Source organism: Amblyomma maculatum, chromosome 1 (genome assembly GCF_055883805.1).
Source record: "Amblyomma maculatum isolate TAMU_Amacu chromosome 1, ASM5588380v1, whole genome shotgun sequence".
NCBI classification, from domain to species: domain Eukaryota; kingdom Metazoa; phylum Arthropoda; class Arachnida; order Ixodida; family Ixodidae; genus Amblyomma; species Amblyomma maculatum.
The window spans coordinates 407777851-407802036 of NC_139344.1; the positions used below are offsets into that span (position 1 = coordinate 407777851).

General features: G+C 46.4%; 1 protein-coding gene across 1 annotated transcript in view; it reads right to left on the reverse strand.

Annotated features, from left to right (window-relative positions):
- Positions 1–922: 922 nt before the first annotated feature.
- Positions 923–24186, reverse strand: part of LOC146208833 (uncharacterized) — a 29581-nt gene continuing 6317 nt past the window's right edge. The window contains exons 2-8 of the mRNA XM_084596232.1: positions 23134–23328; positions 20503–20610; positions 14162–14256; positions 12622–12713; positions 7090–7129; positions 4062–4155; positions 923–3153 (exon numbers count right to left, since the gene is read on the reverse strand). Coding sequence (XP_084452358.1) covers positions 3064–3153; positions 4062–4155; positions 7090–7129; positions 12622–12713; positions 14162–14256; positions 20503–20610; positions 23134–23328 — 714 coding nt within the window. The 3' untranslated portion in view covers positions 923–3063. The remainder of the gene's footprint in view (positions 3154–4061; positions 4156–7089; positions 7130–12621; positions 12714–14161; positions 14257–20502; positions 20611–23133; positions 23329–24186) is intronic.

A 24186-nucleotide genomic window follows, 5' to 3' on the forward strand; every position in this document is an offset into this window, starting at 1 on the left:
ATCTTACACAGCCTGCGATTTTGATCTGCGGACAGAAATCTGTGAACATAGCGAAGTAATGCTTTAGCATTAATGAACACATAAAAGTGGTAGAGCACTAGCAAGAGACGATCGAAACCCCCACTTCCTCCTCCAGTGCGAGAAAGGCGGTAAATGCGCCATGCGATGGGCCTCTTTAAGTTATTAAAGAGTACTGTGGATGCTCGCCGATGTCACTAGTAGACGAGAAGGGCGTGGAGGTGGCTAGCCCGAAAGCAGACTTGTAGGCTTGGCTGATGAGGCAGTTCCCCTTGTCATCCTTGGCACGAGAGAAAGGGAGGAATATTTGGCTCCTGAGGTTGAAGGCCTGCACAAGACGAATCCGCGCTCGCGCATGCCGTGGTGCCGGGTAGCGACACACCGGACAGCCTGGTAAGCGGTGGTAGTAAGGCGGGAAAAGACGGCAATGGGTTTACCATCTAGACTGGAGAGAACCGAGAATACGGAGGCAATAGACAGAAGGCAAGGGCAAATCAATAGTGAGCCTAAGGATGGGAGACGAGGTAGGGATTGTGCCTCAAGCCAGGAGATCCAACTCGGACGGGGAGCCAGCCCAACTGCGCGAACGTGACTGCGTCCGCCAGGAGGACGACCTTCATCTCAACAAGGTTACCGGTAGTGACCCAGAGGCTGATGTCATCGGCATAGAATAGAGGAGGTTATGAATGATAGCTAGAGCGCGTACCATACTTCAAGGGTAACGTTAAAGAGAAGCAGAGAGAACAAAACCTTGGGGAGGCTGGAGGCCACTTACGATTTTTTTAGTGAAAACGAGAAGGGCCGAATGAGACCTCAGACGTGCGTTGGACAAGTAAAGCCGTGATGCAACTTGTGGGTGATTCCTACGTCTACAAGAGACACACATACAGGCCTAGACAGGAAATAAGAGCAAATGTGTACTTTATTCCTTATATGGCGGCCGTCTGTGTCTCAGGGTAGAGGAGCCACGGCCGGCTGCAAGGCAGCAGGCGGGACAGCCATGAAGATGAAGAATAATAGGCCTCAAGGCAATTGTGCGCTTTGCTTTTGTATACCCCAGCAAGTAACCCCCCCACTCGGAAAAGGGCGGAGGTTAGAGAGCGCAGCGTAGAGGAACAACAGGAAAGCGCCTCTCCCTCACAGGTGGCTGCAGCAGGCCCCCACAAACTGTGGACGCACAGGGAGTTTACATGAAGCCGACAAAGTCAGGCCGAGTGAGCCTGTCAGCCTGAGAACAGACTGTCGGGCTCCTGTACACGCTGATGCGTTGGGCCAGCGCTTCCTGCACAACTACAGCCCGACGCAACCAACAGAGAAGCACACAGCAGTTGCGCTGCATGCGTGAACCTGACCGCCATATGCACGCACAGCAAGAAGTCTGAAGCAAGCACAGGGGCCGTATTCTGTATTTGCGTCATTTTTGAAAGTGTTGCTATCTCCCCAGCCTCAAGTCATCTGATCGACGGAAATGGCAGCGACATCTAGTTCCGGTGCTTCCACCAATCAGATGACTCGAGGTCTCAGAGATAGCGACACTTTCAATAACGATGCAAACTCAGAATACAACCCTAGCACAAAAAGCAAACGCGTACCGTCTCGACGTAAAGCTTGCCTTGACCAAGCAGACACAAGGCGAACGCGACCAGACAAGAAGCAAGCCGCAAGCTCAAAGCCCGCGATACCAGCAAAGACAATGGCCCCGAACAGTGGCGCCCTCAGCAGAAACAGCGGGCGCAATTGTAAACTCCTCAAGGGCGCGCTTACTCACTGATGACGGCACGACGCATCACGCCGCACATAGTGTGCTTCCATCGAGCGGAAGTGGTAGTGCCTTCAAGCAGGAGATGGCATTGAAGGGTACTTTTTCCTCCTTCATGTTTACTTCAGTGTCTTCAGCAAGTGGCTCCTAACGTTTTCGCTTGAGCAATGCTGGGGCTCATTTTAAGCACATTGGCGATCTGTCCTATATGGCTTTCCAACGTCTTTGAGGTTTCCATCACTGCCAAGATGCTTCAAGTATGCTTTTGTCCGACATAAGATTAACACACTTGTCACTGTCAGATGCTAAATGGTGAAGTATCTGCTTTTCTTTTTTTCAAACCAGAAGCATTAGAAAAGCTCGCACAGTTCTTTGTAGTCATACAAGCTTCCTAACAGCTCGTTGCAGTCGGCATCACTCCTCTTTCCCCCTATGATTCAAAAGGGTGGAAAGAGATGCTATGTCATATGCACAGAAAATATTTCCCCAATTAATTCCTTCTAATTGCTTGTAGCTCATTTTAGGAGGATGAAAACGCTTTAATGAAACTCGATATTAAGCCCCAGGTACATCCTGAGCTAAGTTTGCCAACTGGTCAGAGGCTGGCCAAGGCAAGCCTGTTGGTGCATGCAAAAGGGTGTGAGAAAACAAGGGGACTGAACTGCAATGGGCAAGAGAAAATACAATATTGTCTAAATTAGCATAGTGTTCAGTACGATTTGGGCAAGAGTGCCCGATAAAGTAGAAAAAAGACCGGGCAGAAGCAAGAAGTGTATTGAGGTGTATGCGTCATTTTACATTTACTTGTGAATAACTAGCTAGTACTATGCTCAAAATATGCTTCTTTACATGAGATGCGTTATTCCGCTGACGTGCTGTCATAATTTCCACTATAATGACCCCTACAGCACGACTGCACAATTCACAACATGTCAACAGCCTACTGTGTTTCTGATGGTTACAGAGTACTATATTACCACAGATGCCTAATTCCTCTTTTTTTTGCAGCCTATACAATGGTTCACACTATGGCGAAAAACGATGTTCTGCTAAATTTGACGGCAGAACATCAAGGCCACTGGTTTGGAGCAGTTTTGGTGTAAATTGATGCTTGTGGTTTTCGTCAATGCAGTGTTCAACTAGCAAATGGTGGTCGGCGGCAAGTGGTGAAACTAATGCCACGTTTCTGTTTTGCAATATTTTTCACAGGTTTTGATCTTGTATGAATTTGGCTACATTGTATGATGCCTAAGCACCAGCACCAAACCGGAAAACACAAGAGTCAACTAACGACCCCCATGAACTAGCTCAGCATAGTCGCAGCCCTCCATGTCACTCGACCGGGATACTGTCTGGTCCACTGTGCGATCATCCACCTGCGAAGGAAGCAAGTGCACCCCATTAAGTTATGCAGGGAACTCGCGGACTAGTTCAGAGCACCAGTTTCAACGCATAGATATTGAAAGCCACAGTCAACACAACAAAAAGAACCACAGGCATTGGTCTTGAGGGCAGACTTTCAGATAGAGGGGGTGCCCCGAAAACCTATTTTGCTTCTACTAGAAATTTTATTCTAAGGAAGCACACTGACAAGCAACCTTTTTTCTCTAAAAATTAACTCCAACAACTGCATAAGCCAAATCCATCTTCTGCAAACCAAGTGGGCCAACCCTGCACACTTCTGGTTTTTGAACATTACAACCATATATCTTCAAACAAGATTCGTGCTGAAAAATGGCATGTTCAGCCACACCAAATCTGAGGATGACAATGTTACCTGTGGGCAAGCATATCAATTGTTGAAAAGCTGCTGGCAGCTAATGTAAACACAACCAAACCAGCCATATTTTCCAGCCTAGTTACTGCTCCCAGAGGGCATGCACAGTGGCCATAATCTTTAAAGCAACTGCCACCCCCTGTCTGACAGGGTGTTTTGTCAGCAACATGTGAGCAACAACAATGGAATGCCATTGCTGCAACAAATGAAATGAAAGCTTTGATTTCGCAAAGTTAGTACGCTACCAAAAAAAAAATGACGTCCAAATTAAGGCAAGGTAAGATAGATGGCGCATTAATTTTGTACCTGTTAAACTTGGTGCACTCTAATGCGACCTTTCTGCTGTCAGCATTAAAATGCTGGCATGCTACTTGAACAAGGCCCCACAGTATGTGCCAATTTCCGGTCATTACCAGCCATTCTGTGCATATCTTACAGTGTAAACATCTCAACACAATCAACAACAGCCATCTGAGTGGCATGGGGGGAAGAGGGGACCAGCCTCACCGTTGTGGAGAGACTGCTGTCGTCCAAGTGAGAGAGCTCTTCCTCGACGCTCTCCTCCGAGCCACTGCCCTCCGTCTTCCGAGAAGAAGCCGTACTGCGCAGACATCACAGATCCACCAGGTGGTGGGAGTGGAGGATGCTGGTGGCATAACACTTCTAACAATAGTTGCAATAGTTGCAAGCCAAACAAAACAAAAAGGAAAAAAATGCCAGCGTGCGGCACAAATGCACCAGAGAGATCGCTCATTAGCCGTGTGAGATATAGCTAATACTGCTAAAACATGCACTGACAATAGAGAGATTTAGCTTGCTGGAGACGTACTGACATAGATACCGGTTTACCGTACCCCTCCCACGCAGGCACAGTGGCTGTGATTGCACTCACCCCTGTCAATGCGCGTGCACAGGAGGGGTCCGGCAAACCGGTATACATCTATGTCAGTACATCTCCAGCAAGCTAAACATCTCTAATCCTCACCAGCAGGCATGAGCAAGATGCCTTCTTTGACAAAATGCTGCTCTCTTTCTTCTAAGCTTTAGCACAGTAGCTGCAATGAATAGCTTCTACTGCTCCCCGCCACTGCCTCGTTCGTGTCCGCACACTGCCCATCCATGCCAGTGGGGCCTGCTTTTTGTCAGCAAGGCATTCTAGGGACGAAATCGACTTGTTTGGAGACTAGCGTGCCACCTTAGTGGACGAGTGCTGAAGGCAAGCAACATCAAACATCATCATTTACCTGCAATATCAACTACGCAAAACCTACAGAGTTTGCACTGCAGTTGGGGAATGGAATCTATTTTTATAACTTGGGAATTAAAAGTTTATTGTGTTGCATAAGGACGGAGAGAGGAATCTTTTCTACAGCAGTAGGGCTGTATCCATGCTTATCTTGTCTGCGAGCACAGAAAAAATTATCCATGTCCGAATGACTTCTTTTCTCACTAAAGGCAGCATAATAATACCGTGTCTTTATGAAAGAGCATTGTACCAAACATGCTCTCATATAGCCCAGAAAGAGATAATAATGCTAGAGACTTTTCAACAACAACTCTCTGCACTGTACTTTCATTGATTCTTCTAAGGCATTTTGACTGGATCAATTACCTGGCGTTATTGGAAAAACTTGCATGTTACGGGTTCTGCAGCTTATTTCTTGATGCAATCAAATCTGACCTACATTACCACAAGCAGAAAGTACAGTAATTCGAGATCTCGGATAATTTGAAGAACTTCTGCGATCCCACAATTTCTAATCTAAATTTAACCTTACAATTCGAAATGGCGGCCTCCACCGGCCCTGTTATTTCGAAGGTTTTTGGTGCTTTGCTGGAATACTCTACCGTAAATCAATGAAGTTACGGCACCTCGGAGCCGCAAAGTGATGCTTATTCTTGATATGCCGTAGTGCCCCAACCCTAGAGCTCCCAGCATAGAAAAACACTCTGTAGTCGATACGGCGCTTCAAGGCATGGCCGGATTGGAAGCAGGGGACACTGAGCGGACTCTTCGCCCCTCTTTTGCCCAGAAAGCATCTCCCACTCACAGCGGCAACAGTGCATGTCCTACATACCACGCGACCACTTGCTCCTTGCCCTTGGCGGGGTGACAGCAAGCAACATCGACCTACATCGTTTATTTTAATGGTGTGCCATGGCTTAGAGGGTTAAAGGGCTTTTCACACATATTCTGCGCGGGCGCTGTCCACTGCTTCATGATCATTGGAAAGTATGATAGCAGCAAACACCTTTTTCTGGCCGAACGATGCGAAAAAGCCGAAGTCATGATCCCAGCTGACAGCGTGCTTTCGTTGTGGATTGATGGATGGAAGAATGGAGGGGGGGGATACATTCAGTGTACATTTGCAAGGAATTTTTTGAAGACTTTTTGTGGCGCTCGATTAATCTGAAAACCCGGTCACTTCAAACATTTTTCTCGGTTCCAACGACTTCGAATTGACAAAGTTTTGCTGTAAATGGAATCTTGCATAAGTCTTAAACTGGATTATTCAAAAGTAGGGTATGCACTTCTGTGCATTTCTAGTTTAATTTTATCAGAAATATACTATTTTTATCCTGAAATAAACAAAACAAACCATGTTTGCCATTATTTAATTTCCCTTTTTTTTTTTCAGTCATCAGATATTCAATATTTGAACGCATTTATTTCCAATATTCGTATTCGGCTCGCATTAAAAAATTTACACTCCCCTGGATTTTATTCATGCAACTACACTTTGCGTGAAGCTCATCATTAAGCACTACAGCTGCATGCTGCCATTCAAGTACACATTCTTAAAGACAGGACCCGGTGTATCTTTTCATGAATGATGACGGTGTAGCTCCAATGGAAATATCACCAATGCAACAGGTACCTTATAGAGGTGGCATCGACGTTACCTGGGTTCGACGCAATACATTCCATTGATGTACAGAAATCCCTACACATATATAAGCAATTTAACTAAGACACAATGCTTTTCCAAAATGCTATAAAGGATGTCAAGCATAGACTGCATACCACTGCAGGAAACCTGCTAATCAGAAACCATAGCATCTGCTGCCGCTTTCTATTTCATCCCTTAATAAACTAGAAGTTACACGAGATCAGGCAAAATTTACTGCAAATGCCAACCAAGCAATATCAAGCTCTTGCTGTTCTTCCCAGCCTGCTTCTCATTCTCTCCTTCTCTTTTCAGATCGCACATCCAATAACAGTGGCCCATTTATTGATGCCGTATTTGGTTGCCTCCTCAACCTGCTTCTCATTCTCTTTTCAGATCGCACATTCAATAACATTGGCCCATTTATTGATGCCACATTTGGTTGCCACTGCCCACAAACAATCTTGCTCTCACAGATACCTTGGGAGAAGGTATAAGAGGTAGCATGGACACTGACCCCGCCACTGGCTGCTTAATGACCCTATGATAGCCGCAACAGAGAAAAGCCATAAGGACTGTGGCTTGGGCACTTTACCTGCAAGAGTCACGCACCACACGGGACCTACGACACAGGCAGGACAACTCACCTTTGCAACGAATGAGAGTCTTTCTCAGGCTGAGGCAAGGCTGCGGAGGAGAAAAAAATAATGGAGTAAGGGATAAATATGTGGCTGAGGTAAAAATGCATGTGAATGCATTTTCATGGCGATCTTGACAGCTCATTTCCAACGAGTTTCAGCAGTCCACAACCGCTTTAATTAGCAAATTTCCATTGCGTCATACTACATTGTAACTTGACCACAAGTTGCAATACTGCTTATAATAGTAATTACTACAGTGAAACCTTGTTATAACGAACAGTTAAAAAATCGGAAAATAGTTCGCCCTATCCATAATTCGTAATAGAAAATTTCGTAGAAAATCCATGCAAGAGCAGCAACATTCAATCAGAGAAGGCACAGCAACTCGAAGGGTGCCTTCTTGGGTTACGTCCGTTTATTTACGCGCAAAGAAGTGCGTTATCGCGGCCTGCTTTTTTGTGTTGATCGCGTTCCGTATCACGCCCTGTTCCACAGTTTGCAAACGCTCAACAAGGGCAAACCCACTGCTCTCAATAGCACTGTAGTGGCGGCGCAGTAAATCCAATGCAGCAAGCGCTTCTTGTGAAGTCTGAATGTTCTCATCATTTGCACGGTCAGCCTGAGCTTCGTCTGCAGGATGTTCAGAAACTTCCACAGCGATTTCGGCGTCCGTCAGTACAGCCGTGGTCGCCGCGATGTCGTCTCCGCCTACAAAGTCCTCTACAGTCATTGTTGCGGGCATGTCCCCTCATCGAGCTCGCGGAGCTCTGCTTGTGCTTCGTCCCCATTGTCACTTGATGCGCGGGCCTCAGCTGCAACAAAAGCTGCGTGCCGAAAGCAGTTGGCAATCGTTTCGCCCTTCACGCTGTCCCATGCCGCTTTAATGCTCCCAGCAAGTCATCTTCAAGTCCTGCTTCATAAGAAGCTTCACGAGAAGAGTGTCAATCAGTCTCTTCTTGTAAACTGCCTTTATCTTGAGCTTGGTCTTTAACGTCAGTTCTGCTCTTTTTTTCACGTTCACCGCCATCACAGCACTAAGCACACCCGCGCACCACACTCGGCACAACGATCGACGCAGCCTCCGCCGAACGCTACGACGGCCACGCTGCTGCTAACACTAAAACCAAAAAACGCGAATGGGGCAAAAACCAAAAAAGCAAGTTGTTTCCTTCCTCCATGCAAAAAGGCAAAAAACAACATTCGATCGTGCCGCTGCCGCCGCTGCTGAAGCGGCGCTGTCGGCGATTGTGAGATGCAAACGATTTCTTATGGCCTCCGAGATCACCTCCGTGCGCACAAACAGGCGCGCGGGGGTAATCTCGGAGGCCATAGATTTCTTCGGCTGTCAACTCCCAATGCCGTCGTGGCATCTGTGGCACTGTCAGCGCCTGCGAGGTAATCCTGAACGTTTGCTGTGCCGCATAACACAGATGTAGTGCAACGAAGCCTGCCTCCTGCTATTAAAGTGAGGTAGTGCTTGGCGTCGCGAAGTTCGTAATAACCGTTTTATGCCGAACCGCGTTCGCTATGGGAAGTTAAAAATACATGTGTTTGACAAAAATATTTCGGAAGAGTTCGCTACAGTCAAACCCGGTTATAACAAACAGCGTGACTTTCCGAGATTTGTTCGATATATCAAATATTTCTTTATAGCCGAACCCGCTTTTAGCGAATTTCAGCACCTAGTTCGCTATACAGGATATCGCGAAGTCAGCAAAAAATCTAATAAAAGTAATGCCACGGCACTCACCATGCATAATCTGCTCCAAAAGCAATTTATTCAGCAATCTGCATTCACTTGCAAAAGGCGGTTATTTTAGATTGCACAGAGCGCCTAGCAACATCAACTTGAATTGCATTTTCAAGACGTGATAAAATGTCAACCAACTCAAGTCCGCTTCCTTTTATGTCGGCACAGTAGCGGCGCAGCACATCTGTTGCGGAAAGTGCTTCAGCAAAAGTAGGGCGAGGGCGGTCGTCTTCCGGCGGTGGCTCCTCGTCTTCCATGTCTCCGGGCGCCAGCACATCAGCAACAATTTCTGAATCTAGCGGGCTTGCCATCACAGCTACCTCATTATCCACCGCCACAAAATCTTCCAAGCAGACTTCTTTTGGCACAGCGTCAGGAACGCGGGCAAGTTCTTCCCAAAGAGTGGCCAACTCTTCATCGTCTTCAGCTGCACTCGCGGCGCTGGTAGCTTCAGCATCCGTCTGGCAGAGTCCGGCATGCCGAAAACAGTTCTTGATTGTGTCGCGTGTGACGTCTTGCCAGGCGCGGTTCATCATCTGGATTGCGCCTAACAGGTTTATCTTCAGATCTTCATTCATCCGCAGTTTCACCAGGAGTCGTTCAACTGTGCGCTTTCTGTATCCCTGCTTGAATGCACGTATAATCCCCTGATCTAAAGGCTGCAACACTGCAGTCACGTTTGGCGGCAGAAAACAGAGTTCAATGTTCCTGAGCGAGATGCCACAATGGTGGGCCGAACAGTTGTCCAGCAGCAAGCAAATCTTGCGTCCGCTCAGCGCAAGCTCATCGTCCCAGTCACGCAGCCACGACTCGAACAATGCCCTGGTCATCCAGGCTTTGCTGTTGGAGAGGTACGTGACCGGCAGCGAAGCACATCCCCGAAGACACATGGGCGACTTGAACTTCCCAATGACAAGTGGGCGCAACTTAAATGAGCCGTCCATGTTCGCCGCAAGAAGTACAGTCACATGTGCTTTGTTAAGTTTGCCGCCATGGCACTTCTCATTTTTAAGTGCCAGGGTTCTACTAGGCAGCATATGCCAGAACAAGGCGGTCTCATCCGTGTTAAATATGTCGCACGGCTTGTACTTCTTTTTTACTTCATTCCAAACGTCATCTATCCATTTGTTGGCACTGTCCGTGTCAACTGCCTGCCTCTCTCCAGCAACCACCTTTCCTGTTATGGCATAGCGGTCCTTGAATCTCTGCAGCCATCCACTGCCCCCCCACAAATCCTTCAACATTCAAAACGCAGACGAAATCTCTTGCCTTTTGTTGCACCATGGGGCCACTGACAGGAAGATTCCGTGCACGTACATCCACGAACCATGCATACAAGGATTTCTCCAGTTCGTCGTAGGCTGGCTTCCGGATGCGTCGGCCGTCAGCATTCGGTCGTACGCGAGCACTTTCCCGAATGGCAGCTTTGTTTTTGAGGATCGTGCTCAGCGTGCTCCTCGCAATCCCGTAGTGCGCAGCGACATCAGATTTTTTTCTCCACGCTCGACACGGCGAAGAATCTCCACTTTGTCGCAAAGCGGCAGACCTTGCCGCTTCTTCGTCGTCATTCTGAAACACCGAACGCACAAACACCGCAGGTACTACGCTTGTTCGGATTCTTGAGCGCACTTGTACACCACAGCAACACACGACGCGACGACAAAGAAAGTATGGAAGAGATCGTAGAGCGCACATGCACACCGCAGCAACACACGATGCGACGACAAAGAAAGTGTGGAGGATAAAAAAAAGGAGGAGTGCGGTTGATAGGCTCTCCTCTCCCGCGTCCTGAAACCAGCTCTGTCCGGTTTCTCCTCGTTCACGATTGGCCTGGAGCAGCAAGCACGTAGCTTGATCACGTGGTAAGCAGTTGCCGATAGGAGCGCACCCTCAAAAAACTCGGCGTTGAGGAGAAAGAGATCGGGGGAGGATGCGCTGAGGCAGCAGAGAAGGGCTGAGGGGCCGCTCGGCGTAGCTCGGCTGGTACGGCGCTTGCCCTTTCTCAGTTCATGCTCTCCAAAGCAATCCCTCGCCCCTGAGGAGACAGCTGAACGCGCTGAATCCCCCTTTCCTCCCATTTCCAACAAGAATCGCTTCTCTCGGAGCAATTCATCGCGGTGACGCTGCCCGGCCAGCCGGCCAGCCTCGCTTCCGGCGCGCCCGCGCACGTGGGTGTTCATCAGTCACATGCACTCAAGTTCGCTATAACCAATGTACAGTTCGTTATAGAAATTACATTTGTCATGAATAATTCTAAGACAGCTTCGAGTGTTCGATATAAAGGATAATTCGCTCTAGCCGGGTTCTTTATAAACGGGTTTGACTGTATATTCAATAATTCGTTATATGCATGTTCGTTATATTGAGGTTTGACTGTACATGAGGGTGTGCCCTAGCAAAGTAAAAGTAAGGTGCACTGCAAGAGTGGCAAGAGTGCAATATATATGCTACTGCCTTTCGCGCAACTGGCACTAAAGGTGAAGACTGTACACTTCCCACTAGAGCATTGCACAGGCTTGGTACAGCGCGAAAGCCCGGGCCGGGTTGGGACATGGGCTGTTTCGCTAGGCATGGGTCGACTAGGCCTGGACCTGGCGCGGTCTTACAGGTTGCGGACCTAGGTTAGGCTTGGGCCCATACACAGAAGGCCAATGTCCAGCTTTTGATTCACTACTGTCAAGTGAAGTATGCTTGGGTGTTACAGCCGCGACACACATGAAATAAGGCTGAGGTGCATGCAGAAAAATAAAATTAAGGTCTACTAGCTGATCTTTTTATTTTTTACCCTGCCATGGTGGTTCAGGGGTTAAAGCACTCAACTATTGAGTCGAGGTACCCGAATTTGATCCTGGCCGCGGTGGCCACACTTCAACTGAGGCAGACAGCATGGAACCCACGTAATGTACAGGGTGGTGAAGGACACCATGTGGTCAAAATGATCTGAAGCCCTGCACTACAGTATCCCACATAGCCCAAGTCACCTTGAAACGAAATAAGTCTTACTGTTCGTTTGCGGTGCGAATGTGGAATTTGCGTGCATCCATATGCCTGGTGGCCGGTTGATGCAGCAATGTGCAACTCTGCAAGTCACTTTGCCATGCGCCCTGGTGTTTACTAAGCCTAACATGCTTCCCCACTGAAGATGCAGTGGACAGCACTCTCAAACTAGCCACTGACGATCACAGAAACATTAACACTCTTGTTAACACTGGCACAATGACTTCATGCTGTTATGAACATAAAAGTGATTTCCATAATTCCTTTGTCAGCGAAGCGCACAGAAAATGGCCAGTGCCATCGGACACCTGCCACTAAAGTGCTTGCCATCATCTCCCACTCCAGGCAGTACCTGTCAACCGTCGTACGAAGCAGGGCATGCATAATTATTTGTCGTACAACCGACGTTTCTGGGGGGGAGTCGCCGGGCCCACACCAATAAGAGACGTATAATCAGGGTTGCAATGTACACGAAATGCAACTGCAATCGACACCCGCTGTTGAAGCCCTTCAGGTTAACGCTCTAGAAATGTGAAGAGTAGCTAAGGCACTCCTTCTTTCAACTTACCTTTGTCCTCTGCACTGTCCTCAACACATGTGAGCAAATGGCGGCTTGTTTGAGCATCTGCCTCACCCTCGCCTCCTTAATTCTCCCCCCTCCCCCACCGGTTAACACACCCCAGCTCAGCCAGTGCAAACAGAGGGGATCGGAAAACAAAGAGGGCAAATAGTGCGAGGCACTACGTCTGGCCTCACAGAGAGTGGGAGACAACCGAGGACATGTGGCTCACCTGGTGGAGCCTCCAGGCTGCTGTGGGGCACCCGGGGCGCAGAGGAGAGGGGGGGGAGCCGGCTGCCACTGCCACCACGGAGCGACCCACCACTGCAATAATTGGGGAAAATGGAGAGAGGGGAGGAAAATGGGAGAGATCAAGATTTCTCATCACAGCTTACCTAACAGAAGCCAAGCAGTTTCCCTGCCACGCTGTCAGATGGCTTCCCTCAGTGACAAGCCTTCCAGAAATCCAAATTTGTTTTCTCACTTCCAGCCTCTCTGTGGACAACGCTGTGCAGTGAAGCTGCCTTTGCACCTCCAGGCTTCCCTTCCCCTCTGCTTGGCGTGCAGACAGAAAGCAGTATGCATGCACATCTCCTCTCTCAGGAAACGCCCACATTCCATCACAAATCCCAAAAAAACAAGGAGGCTAAAGGAACAGCAGATGCAGAGGCATGTGCTAGTGAGTTTGGGTGTTCACGGGGATTACTCCGAGGAAATTTGTGGAATGCAGCTTGAGAGACCATGCTCCGTGATAAAACTAAATTAGACTTCTTTACTTATAGGCTCGGTTTTGCAAACATTCCACAATCAAACTACTAGCTTAATCAAGTGCAAACATTGCTCACAAGGTAATGTATCATGGGCTACACTCTTTGAAATGTACAGCAAAACCTTGTTAATAGACTCTTTAAAAATGCGAGAAAAATGTATTACATGAGGTAATGTATGCGAGTAAATATGGTAACTCTATGAGAGATTCATTACTGACCTCGATTTTGAGCACAACAACCAGAAAGTGTACGAATAAGGAACACATCAACGAGGTTCTCCCGTAATTAAACATTGGTAATAGCCAGCCTTTTTTGGAACTAGAAACTGCTGCTAGCTGCGAGTAGAGTTTTCCCAGATGCAAGATATGCAGCTAGTTCAATAGGTCGGTCCGACCATCCAACAAAGGCGCAACCTGCACATTTGTTTTAAACATTACAGTCACATTTTTGCAATGTTTTAAACCTCACGAATTGATGGCTCTCCCTTTTGACACTAATTATAATCAAAAGACGAAATGGAACTACACAGCTTGCCCAGCCACACAGCAACTCTTTATCACCGTGCAATGAGCCAAGCCGCCATTTACAACTGCAAAATGGCTAAATGCAGTGCCCAGTGTTTTGGCTGCTCAGACAATGTCATCAAAAAGTGCCCTTGCAGGTAACCTCAATTTTTCATTATATTTACAGAAAATTAAGGCAAGTACTCACATGCAGTTACCTATCACAGAATGTAGACTACAATATTCAGCTCTGTGAGCTATGTTCATTTTGGAAGGCCATTTTTACTGTGGCAGCCAAGTGCAAATGACCGCTCTCCAGACAAACCCCACTTGGTACCCACCAGGAGGACACTGGCACCAACCACCAAGAGAAAATGCCAACCACTGGGGCCCCCCATACAAACACTTCCAAAAAGCGACAACTGAATATGTTCTTTCTGTTTCCTCCTTACAGCATGGCATGCGACAACTGAATATGTTCTTTCTGTTTCCTCCTTACAGCATGGCGTCTGTGTCCTCAGGCCTAGCCGAGGTTTCACTCTGGGTCTGGGCTTTGGGCACTGTGGCTTCCACCCGGCTGGACACTTCGAGGCTCTGCATGTTTTGAAGAATACATGTTGGAAGACCTAAACATTAAGAGGAACTTTACCGACTAAAGCAGTGAAAGGCGAAAGCCTGAATGCCGCATTCTGGTATGCAACTGGCACTAATTAGTAATTAAGTAATTAACTAGACATTAATTATTAAGGCAGCAATGAGTGAATTAAATATTATCTAGTTAATTATTTGATTGACTAATCATCATCATCAGCCTGACTATACCCACTGCAGGGCGAAGGCCTCTCCCATATTTCTCCACTTAACCCGGTTCTGTACTAGCTGCATCCACTTGACCCCTGCAAACTTCTTAACCTCATCCGCCCACTTAACTTTCTGCCGTCCCCTGCTACGCTTTCCTTCCTTTGGAATCCAGTTTGTTACCTAAGCGACCATCGGTTATCCTCTCTTCGCACTGCATGTCCTGCCCATGCCCATTTCTTCTTCTTAATTTCCACTAGAATATCGGTAACTTAAGTTATTTTTCTGACCCACTCTGCACGCTTCCTATCTCTTAATGTTACCCCTACCATTTTTGTTCTATAGCCCTCTGGGTTGTCCTCAACTTAAGTAGAACTCTCTTGGTTAGCCTCCACGTTTCAGCCCCATAGATGAGTACAGGTAAGATGCAACTGTTATATACTTTCCTTTTTAGCGATACCGGTAAGCTGCTAGTCATAATCTGGGAGTGGTTGCCAAATGCGCTCCATCCCAATCTTATTCTTGTTATTTCCTTTTCATGATCCGGATCTGGAGTTACTACCAGCCCTAAGTAGACATATTCGCCTACTACTTCCAGTACTTATGTAAACTGCTGTTCCTTCCCGAGGCTGTTGAACATTACCTTAGCCTTCTGCATATTCATTTTCAAGCCTACCTTTCTACTTTTCCCGTCTAGGTCACCAATCATTATTTACAGTTCATCCCCCGAGTTGCTAAGCAAGGCAATGTCATCAGCAAATCGCAGATTACTGAGGTATTCTCCATCTCCCCTATCCCTAACTGCTCCCATTCCAAGTCTCTGAATACTTCCTCTAAGCAAGCTGTGAATAGTACTGGGGAGATTGTGTCTCCTTGCCTAACTCCTTTCTTTATGGAAATTTTGTTACTTTCTTTATGCAGAACTATGGTTGCTGTGCAGCCACTATATATATCTTCCAGCACTATCATGTACGGCTCGTCTACCCCCTGATTTTGCAATGCCTGCATCACTGCCGAGGTTTCAACTGAGTCGAATGCTTTTTCGTAATCAATGAATGCTATGTATAAGGGCTGGTGATATTCCGAGCATTTTTCTATCACCTGATTGATGGTATGGATATGATCGATAGTAGAGTACCGTTTCCGAAAACCTGCTTGATCCTTTGCTTGATTGCAGTCTAAGATTGTCCTGATTCTATTAGCAATTACCTTAGTAAATACCTTATACGTAACAGACAGTAAGCTAATTGGTCTGTAATCTTTAAGGTCCTTAGAGTCCCCTTTCTTATGAATGAGGTTAATGTTTGCATTCTTCCATGGTTCCGGCACCGTCGATGACACCAGGCACTGCGCATACAGGGTGGCCAGTTTTCATAACACAATATCCCGCCGTCCTTCAGCAAATCTGTAGTTATCTGATCCTCTCCAGCCAATTTCCCTCTTTTCATAGTTTCTAATGCTTTCTTGACCTCGTCCTTCGTCACTGGTGGAACGTTTGACTGTTTTTCTCTACCGCCAATCTCGTTACGGTCCTGACTTCTTTGGCTACTGTAGAATCTGTATAAAACTGCTCGGCTACTTTGACTATCTTGTCCATATTCATGATGTTGCCCGCCTTGTACCTTATCGCATGCATCTGGTTTTTGCCTATGCCCAATTTCTTCTTTACCGCTTTAAGGCTTCCCCCGTTCTTTACAGCATGCTCAATTTTCTCCATGTTATACTTCCTTATATCGGCCACCTTGCGCTTATTGATCAGCTTTGATATCTCGGCGAATTCAATCTGGTCTGTTGGAATGGAAGCTTTCATACTCTGGCGTTTCTTAATCAAATCTTTCGTCTCCTTAGACAGCTTACCGGTATCCTCTCTAACTATCCTACCGCCTACTTATACCGCACATTCAGTAATGATATCTCTGAAATTATTGTTCATTGCTTCTAGGGTAATGTCGCCATCCTCGTTTAGAGCTGAATATCTATTCTGTAGCGAGATCCTGAACTCTTCTGCCCTCCCCCTCACCGCTAATTCGTTGGTGGGTTTCTTTCTTACTAATCTGTTGCGTTCCTTCTTCAGATTTAGATTAATTCGAGACCTCACCATCCTGTGGTCACTGCATCACACTTTCCCAATTACCTCTACATCTTGCATAATGGCGGGGGTAGAACACATTATGAAGTCAATTTCATTTTTAGTCTCCCCAATAGGACTTTTCCATGTCCATTTCCGGTTCTTCCGTTTGCTGAAGAAGGTATTCATGATTCTTAAGTTATTACGCTCTGCAAACTCAACTAGTAACTCCCCCCTGTTATTCCTAGAACCAATGCCATAGTCACCTACTGCCTGGTCTCCTGCCTGCTTTTTCCCTACCTTGGCATTTAAGTGGCCCATTAGTACAGTATACTGCGTCTTTACTTTTCGCATTGCTGATTCTACATCTTCGCAGAAGCTTTCAACTGCCTGGTCATCATAACTACATGTGGGTGCATAGGTCTGTACAACCTTCAGTTTATATCGCTTATTAGGCCTAATTATGATGCCTGCCACCCTCTCATTAATACTATAGAATTCATCTATATTGCCCGCTATATACTTATTGACAAGGAAACCTACTCCTAGTTGTCGCCTCTCTGGTAAACCTCGATAACACAGTACATGCTCATCCTTCAGTACAGTATATGCCTCATTCGGCCTCCTAACCTCACTAAGCCCTATGACATCCCATTTCATACCCTCTAGTTCCTCTAACAGCACTGCTAAACTAGCTTCACTAGCTAGGGTTCTAGCGTTAAACGTTGCCAGGGTCAGTTTCCAATGGCGGCCTGTCCAGCGGAGCCAGGAATTCTTAGCACCCCCTGCTGCGTCACAGGTCTGACCGCCGCCGTGGTCAGTTGTGCTGCAGTCGCTGGTGACTGAGGGCCGGGGTTTTATGGAGCTTATCATAGGAGATTGCGGCCAATTACTGCACCAGGGTGGCCAACTCCTGTTCTGGTGAGTGAGTGCGTTGCCGGAAGTGTTCACCGGCATCAGGTTGCACCCCAAACCTGTTTATGCAATTCCATCGACACGCGGATGTTTTCTTTTTTTTGATCCGGTGGAGAATTGCACAGCACCAAGATTTGAGCCCCGGTCCTCTTGCATGCGAGGCGGATGTTCTACCGCTACGCCACCGCTGCAACTCTGCATAAATTGACTAATCAGTACTTAATAAATTAACAGTTAATTAATTAGTCATTATTTAGTGATTGACATTGATTGGCATATGGCCATATAAGGCATGCATTCGCGCATACTTTGGTAGTCCTCTGTGATTTGTCGAGACCTCTATGACGTCATCCCGCGTCGGCCAATCAGAGCCGCCGCAAAAGCGAGACACATTTTACCCACGACAGCATGAGCCATCCAATGCTTTCGCCTTAAAATGAAGGCAACAAAGGCCTCTGACACAGAATGCTCCAGAAAGTGGATGCACCTGCATTTATGCATAACTTCTGACGGCCACCAGAGATGAGACAGCCTCAACAGAGAACCTATTATCATTCACAGTAAGCTTACACGCTAATTCTATGCAGTAAATTTATTCGCGCTCCTCTCTGTTCTGGTCTCTATCTATGAAAGTGATGTGAAAGCTATCCTGCCTTCCTCCACCTAAAAAAGAAAAAAAAAAAAAATGACATGCCTGACACTGGCCCCAAATATTTATCACCACAAAAAACACTTAAAAAGGAAAGCTTCTGAGGCATACTGACTATATATACTGAGAGGCTGATGACTGCCAAGAAATACATGTTCTGCGTTGATAAATCATGCAGTTTCTGATGCATTCTACTGAAGACAACTGGCCTTGACAGCTAAAACTCACCCACATGCATTTAAATGTCAGTGCATTTAATGACTTACGAAACAACCAAAATTTTTACAGAAAGAATATGTAACTCTCCTGCTGGAAAAGTGGCAGATTGTTTGCTCAATTTTACAACTGGTGTTTATCAAACTGATGATCGTTTGGGGCAACTTTAACATAAATTTGAAGATGATAGCCTTTTCTAAATTCAAATCAGAGCTGTCGGTCTTTTGACGCCTTTGAATTCTAGCAGACTTTGAAGTGCTGCTGAGAAAAATTCCCGATCCAGAACTACAAATTCTGTCTGAAAGAAAGAAAAAGCTGGAAAGTTGTTTGCTGTACTCCCGATAGAAGGTTCTTTTTGGCTACAGAATGCGAAATAGTACAAGCATTCTAACTTGTGGATACATTCCGCGTTGTTTCTTGCACGCTATGCGACTGCGTCTGGAAATCAGCATTCATAGGCACTTTCCGTGGCAAGTGCACTCCAGCTCACAAAAAAATTATAATTCTTCTACAGTGCAAATAACAACCAAACTTGTTGAAAATTTGCTTTAATACATGCACAATCCAAAACAACGATTTAGAAGCACTGTTTCTTGATGAAAATGTAATTTTAGCCCGCATCACTCCTTAATATTAGCCACCTTGTCTTGCAATTCCATCTGTGAAGAAATCGATCCATTCTTTAAAAGAGCCCTACTTAACAAGAACTTCATTGGTGTTTGGCATAAGAAAAGCTGCTGCAGCGTTTCTTTTTTCTGGGCTCTGTCTGATTCTATATGACCACACTTTGAAAGATCTTCAGGGAAAGAGAAAAATGCATGCCAAAACAAACGCTGTGGGCAAGGCAGCAGCAGCCACGAAAGCAGCTGTCACTACGACAGAAATAGGCGGGTAACACAATAAACCAAGATGGGTTGCTCAGCACTGTGCCTGAGGTGCTGCTGCTGCGCCCACCGCAAGATTCATCATAAATGGCAATGACTGGGCTGCCGAAAGACATAAGAGCATGTATAGCTCACAAGTAATCTTTTACCTTAGAAAGCATTGTCTTCATTAATTAAGTTTATGGCAGCAAAGAACAGAGAAAGAAGCTATGTGTTTAAGTAAAGTATATTTTGTAGGAACAACTGCTAACAGAGGCCTCGAATAGTGTGCAAAACTGTAAAGTGTTTTGAACAATTGCTGCGTGCAGATTTCTTTTCCTCGAGACATGGAACAATCTTTGCTCGCTTGCTGGTATGCCAGAGAGGATTGATTTCGCATAGCCTTGGGCTGTAGTATTGGAAAGTTTTTAAAGCCTATAATGTCTATTTGTCTGTGACCCTGTGCTGGAGTCCTTGACCTGTTTTCGGGTGTTCAAGAAGAAACAACAAAGGCCAACCTTGCTAAGATGCCTTGTGGCATGCCCGTGACTTCATGCGACCCTTATGTACGAAAACCTCAGCACTGCGCCAGAAATCAATGTAGCAAACTGTGTGCTCCCCTAGTATGAGAAGACAAGTTAGTGACAATAATCCTCGCTGCTGCCATAACCTAGCCCACAAACGGTTACAGTATTGCAACTTATCAAGTGAATCAAGGTTGAGGCCCGCGGCCTCAGGCGTGACCGCATACCAGCCTGCATATTTTCTGTCTAATCTATAGCACGCAAAAACGTTACCTCACAGCAAGCGTGCTGAGGTGGTGCAGCTAGTCCACCAATGAGAAGGGCCAGAGCTGAAGTGCCCCGATCGTGCAGTGGAAGCATATAGGAAACACTTGCAGTACTCAGACCATACAATGGGCACATTGCCACTGCTCCAATCCTGCCGTAATGATACAAAGTGCCCGCTCATCTTGAACAGACACCCTATTTGGTCGCATATTTTTTTGTGTGTGAATATTGACCCTTCGGAATAAAGAAAAGGCGGCAATTCGCAATACCTCAAGCTGCACACGCTGTGGTGGGCCATGTCTTAGATGGGAAGGTCCTCTAGTACAGCGACGTAGATCGCTTTCAGCCCAACAATACACCAGCATGAACGACTTGCCATGTTCCCTGCAGATAGGTGTGTGCATGTCAACTGTGTGACAGCAATCAAGCTGCAATGCTGACAGCCTTGTGAATATAACATTGCAGCTCTTGAACCAGCTGAGTCACACCTCTGCTACCATCCCTCAGTCTGAACACTACCAGCAGTGCCGGTAAGCCCACCTGTGATGCTGGCTGGTGGGGAGGACGCAGCAGCTGCAGTAGCAAAGGTCCATCTCGTTGCTCCAAGCCAAGCCGGCCGCACAGTTCCTCTCGACTCAGTGGCTCTGCCTGCACAAGGAGAAACGCCTGCTCAACAAATCACACGAAACAATGCATTGCCCATGACTGCAGATCACAGTGAAATCTGCTCCTTCTGAACCTCACAGCACCACCAGCAAATGCAACACATAAGCACATAAAAGTGTTGCAACTCCTATTGGTGACACATCTAACATATGGCACTAAAAACGCCCCACAACGCTGTTCTCGCAAGCAGTTCAGCTCCGGCTGCCGAAGCCACGATCAGTTTACCAAAGATTGCTCCAAAGAACCATGCCACTCCAAAGGGTGAAAGTGAGAGATGCTCTCTGACCTGCCAGCATGATTCCAAACTCACAGTCACAACAAATGATGAAGACCGATTTCACCTACACTCAAAATGACACTGCTGCACACATGGCCTCATTCTGCAAATACTACAGGTGACTCTGGTGAACAATTTCCTGCAGCAATCAAAGGTAACCACTAGACCACTAGACATGCACAGTAGCTTAAAATGACCTTGCATTGGCACTCACTTTTGTACAATTTGGGTCAAAAGCACAGCATGCACGTCTAACTTCCATCTCCAAAAGTGCAGTTTTGCAAACAAAGCTAGATGGGTTGGTTGTGCCTCGCACACCCTGAACACCTTTGTTCCTGGTAGCATGTAAAACCAACAATTTAAATGCCGTCTTACACTTGTACTTGCTATATAGTTCCTAACACAGACACACCCTGTGGTGTCATGTTGTGTTCTCATGCTTATGATCTTACAGTATAAAAGAGCATGGTATAAAGAGCACACAGTAGGTAAGAAATGGCTTTGGTTCAAAGTTATTATCTAAAGCGATGTTTTTATTTGCTAACTGGTCACACATGTGGTGCACACTGCATGGCGTGTCAAGTAAGAAAATCCTGAAATCCCCACGGTCTGAGAAAGTTCTTCCGATAAAGCAACTATAGCACAAAGCTCTAAGGCACGACCTAGACTGAACTGTGCTAAGGCACTGCATGTATGAAATCAAACCTAGATGCCCTCTTGTTTTCTCCCATGAAACGAATTCAATTTTTTTATACTCTCTTAGTGTTCCAGTGTAATGTGGACGACAGGAAAGCATTTTAGCCCGGTACTGAACAAGTGGGCCAGAAGGCATCGAAAAAGATACCAGTGGGTGTCCAGATGCAAATCAGCTCAGGGCCAGTGAGCAGCCCCTAATCATAGCTACAGCAGGAGTGAGCACTGTCACACATACTGGTAGCATTAAACTAAGCTGATCTGCAACAATTACTTATCTCTAAAGTTCAGACAAAATTGGGGAGACACTTATGTGCAACTCCTTTTGCAGGTTCTCATGTGTGTACATGCACTTTGCTACACACTTAACATTCTCTCAATATGTACCTTGGTTATCTCGCACATATTTATGAGCATGTAGTTGTAAGCTACCCTATTATGTGAAAGACCACCAAACATAAAGTACTACTTTAAACAAACTCCAGAAATGTGCCTGCATGGCCAATCGGCAGCTTGTCTGTCTGATACAAGGGTTCCAGATTCAATTCCCATTTGGCTCTCCGCAAAGCTCCTGCCAACTTGACCATGTCAAGTGGCCGCGTGACATCACACAACCCACTGACCAATTTGTTTCTGGCCATGTCACCTGCCAAAACTGCCATGGCCATCTTCGAAGTATAAAATACGAGCACTTAAGCAGACAATTGAAGGGCAAATGAGGGGTTCGTTATTATAGAATTTAAAGGAGCCAACAGTCTACGAGTCCAAGGCAAACGTTGGGGATATTCTCTTCTTCATGTTTTGTTATTGGTATTCACAAGAATCACTCTTATCATTGACTTTAGGGATAAAGGATATTAAATGCAAAGCAGAAGGAAAAACAATGTGCCGAGTGTGTGTGCCAGAAATAAGAGCACTCAATATTGTCACGCATGGTTCTGAATGCCAGGCGCGGTTAGAACACCTAAGGAGGAGAACCACAGGGCGATGATAGCAGTGGACATCGATAGCAGCCAAAGCAAGGGAATCCACATGCCAGACGTTTCGCGAGGCCTCGCGAACATTGCATACTTGCAGTTCTAGAAGATTGATGCATCATAACAGACTGTGTTAATAAGGGACATGATAACGTACAGTATAGTTCACTGATAAAAGGAATGTGCTATCATGTGGCCTACGTGCTTCGCGAAAAGCTACCACTGGCAACTTGGCACTATGTGCATGCACGGGAAGAGCAGGCGATGCTACTTGCTACGCATGGACGCTATAACATCGTTTGCCGGCGGCTCTTGGCACACTGCTTCGCAAAGCGTGGCAGCCATGAGATAACCTGTTCCCTTTAACTATGAACTGTACTGTACATTATGTTTAAGACAAATCCCATCCAACCGACCATGACTTCTGCCACACTATGGTACAATCCTAAGAAATTTTATACCAGCACAGACAGTGCCACCTGCCGCACAGTCTATATCGTCACTGCATATGCCCAAAAGACCCCATCTAATGTCGTCACCACCCTGACACACACTCACGAGTTGTGCTTCGGGTTCCAGCACGCTGAGGGTGAACCGGAGATTGCAGGAGTGCAAAAAGTCATGCACAAGCGACGCTACCAGGTGGCCGTCATCCGTAGCCAGGGTGGCCTCTTCTCCAGCAGTGGACTTCTGTGGTCGCCGGAGGCCCTCTTGCTCATCGAGCGCCAGGTACACACTGGCCCGCAGCTCTGCCTGAAAGGCACACACTGCATCGGCCGTCGCATCGGGTCAGCCTAGGCAGATCAATAATTGCCAACGCAGCTGCGCCCTAATAATGAGCCAACCAACTAGATCTGTATTTTTCTGAACAGCCTATGGAATAAATGAATTGAGCAAGCAAGAAGCTCATTCCCCCCTTAAGAGCAAGTCAGCAACACAGGCATTAAAGAAAAAAAATAAAGTGCGCCTCTCTGAGCAACTCTGTAAAGTAGGCATCATCCTCCAAGTGACTGCATCGCTCCGACAATGTGGACCACAAAGTAGGCATCATCCTCCAAGTGACTGCATCGCTCCGACAATGTGGACCACAAGTCACTGGTGCTTGGGTGCACTACTGATGCAATATTACAGGGACTGTGCAGCATCTAAATTGACAGAATTGTGCGCAATGCAAGCACACTGAGAACCATAAAAGAATGTCCTGTTGGGTTAGTTATTCATCGTCGGTTAAAGGCTCAAAACACATGCAGACACAAGGAAGGAAAACATGACCAAGAACAGCTCACAGCTGCTTTATTTGGAGGAAAAATGCACAAACATATAGCCATCACACACATGCTTCAGGTTAAAACTGATAATGAACATGAACCCTTTTTATCTGGAAAAATAAAAAATAAAACTTCCATATCACTGTAAAGGCTGATAACATCTATTTCACTTATTCTTTAACATACCTAACCAGAAAGATGGCTTTCCCTGCGTGTATGATGACTATATGTTTGTGCATTTTGCCTGCAAATAAAGCAGTTGCAAGTGGCACTTAGTCTCGTCTTCCTTCCTTGTGTCTATGTTCCGTGCCTTTAACCAAAGATGGGAGGGACAAGTAGTTAT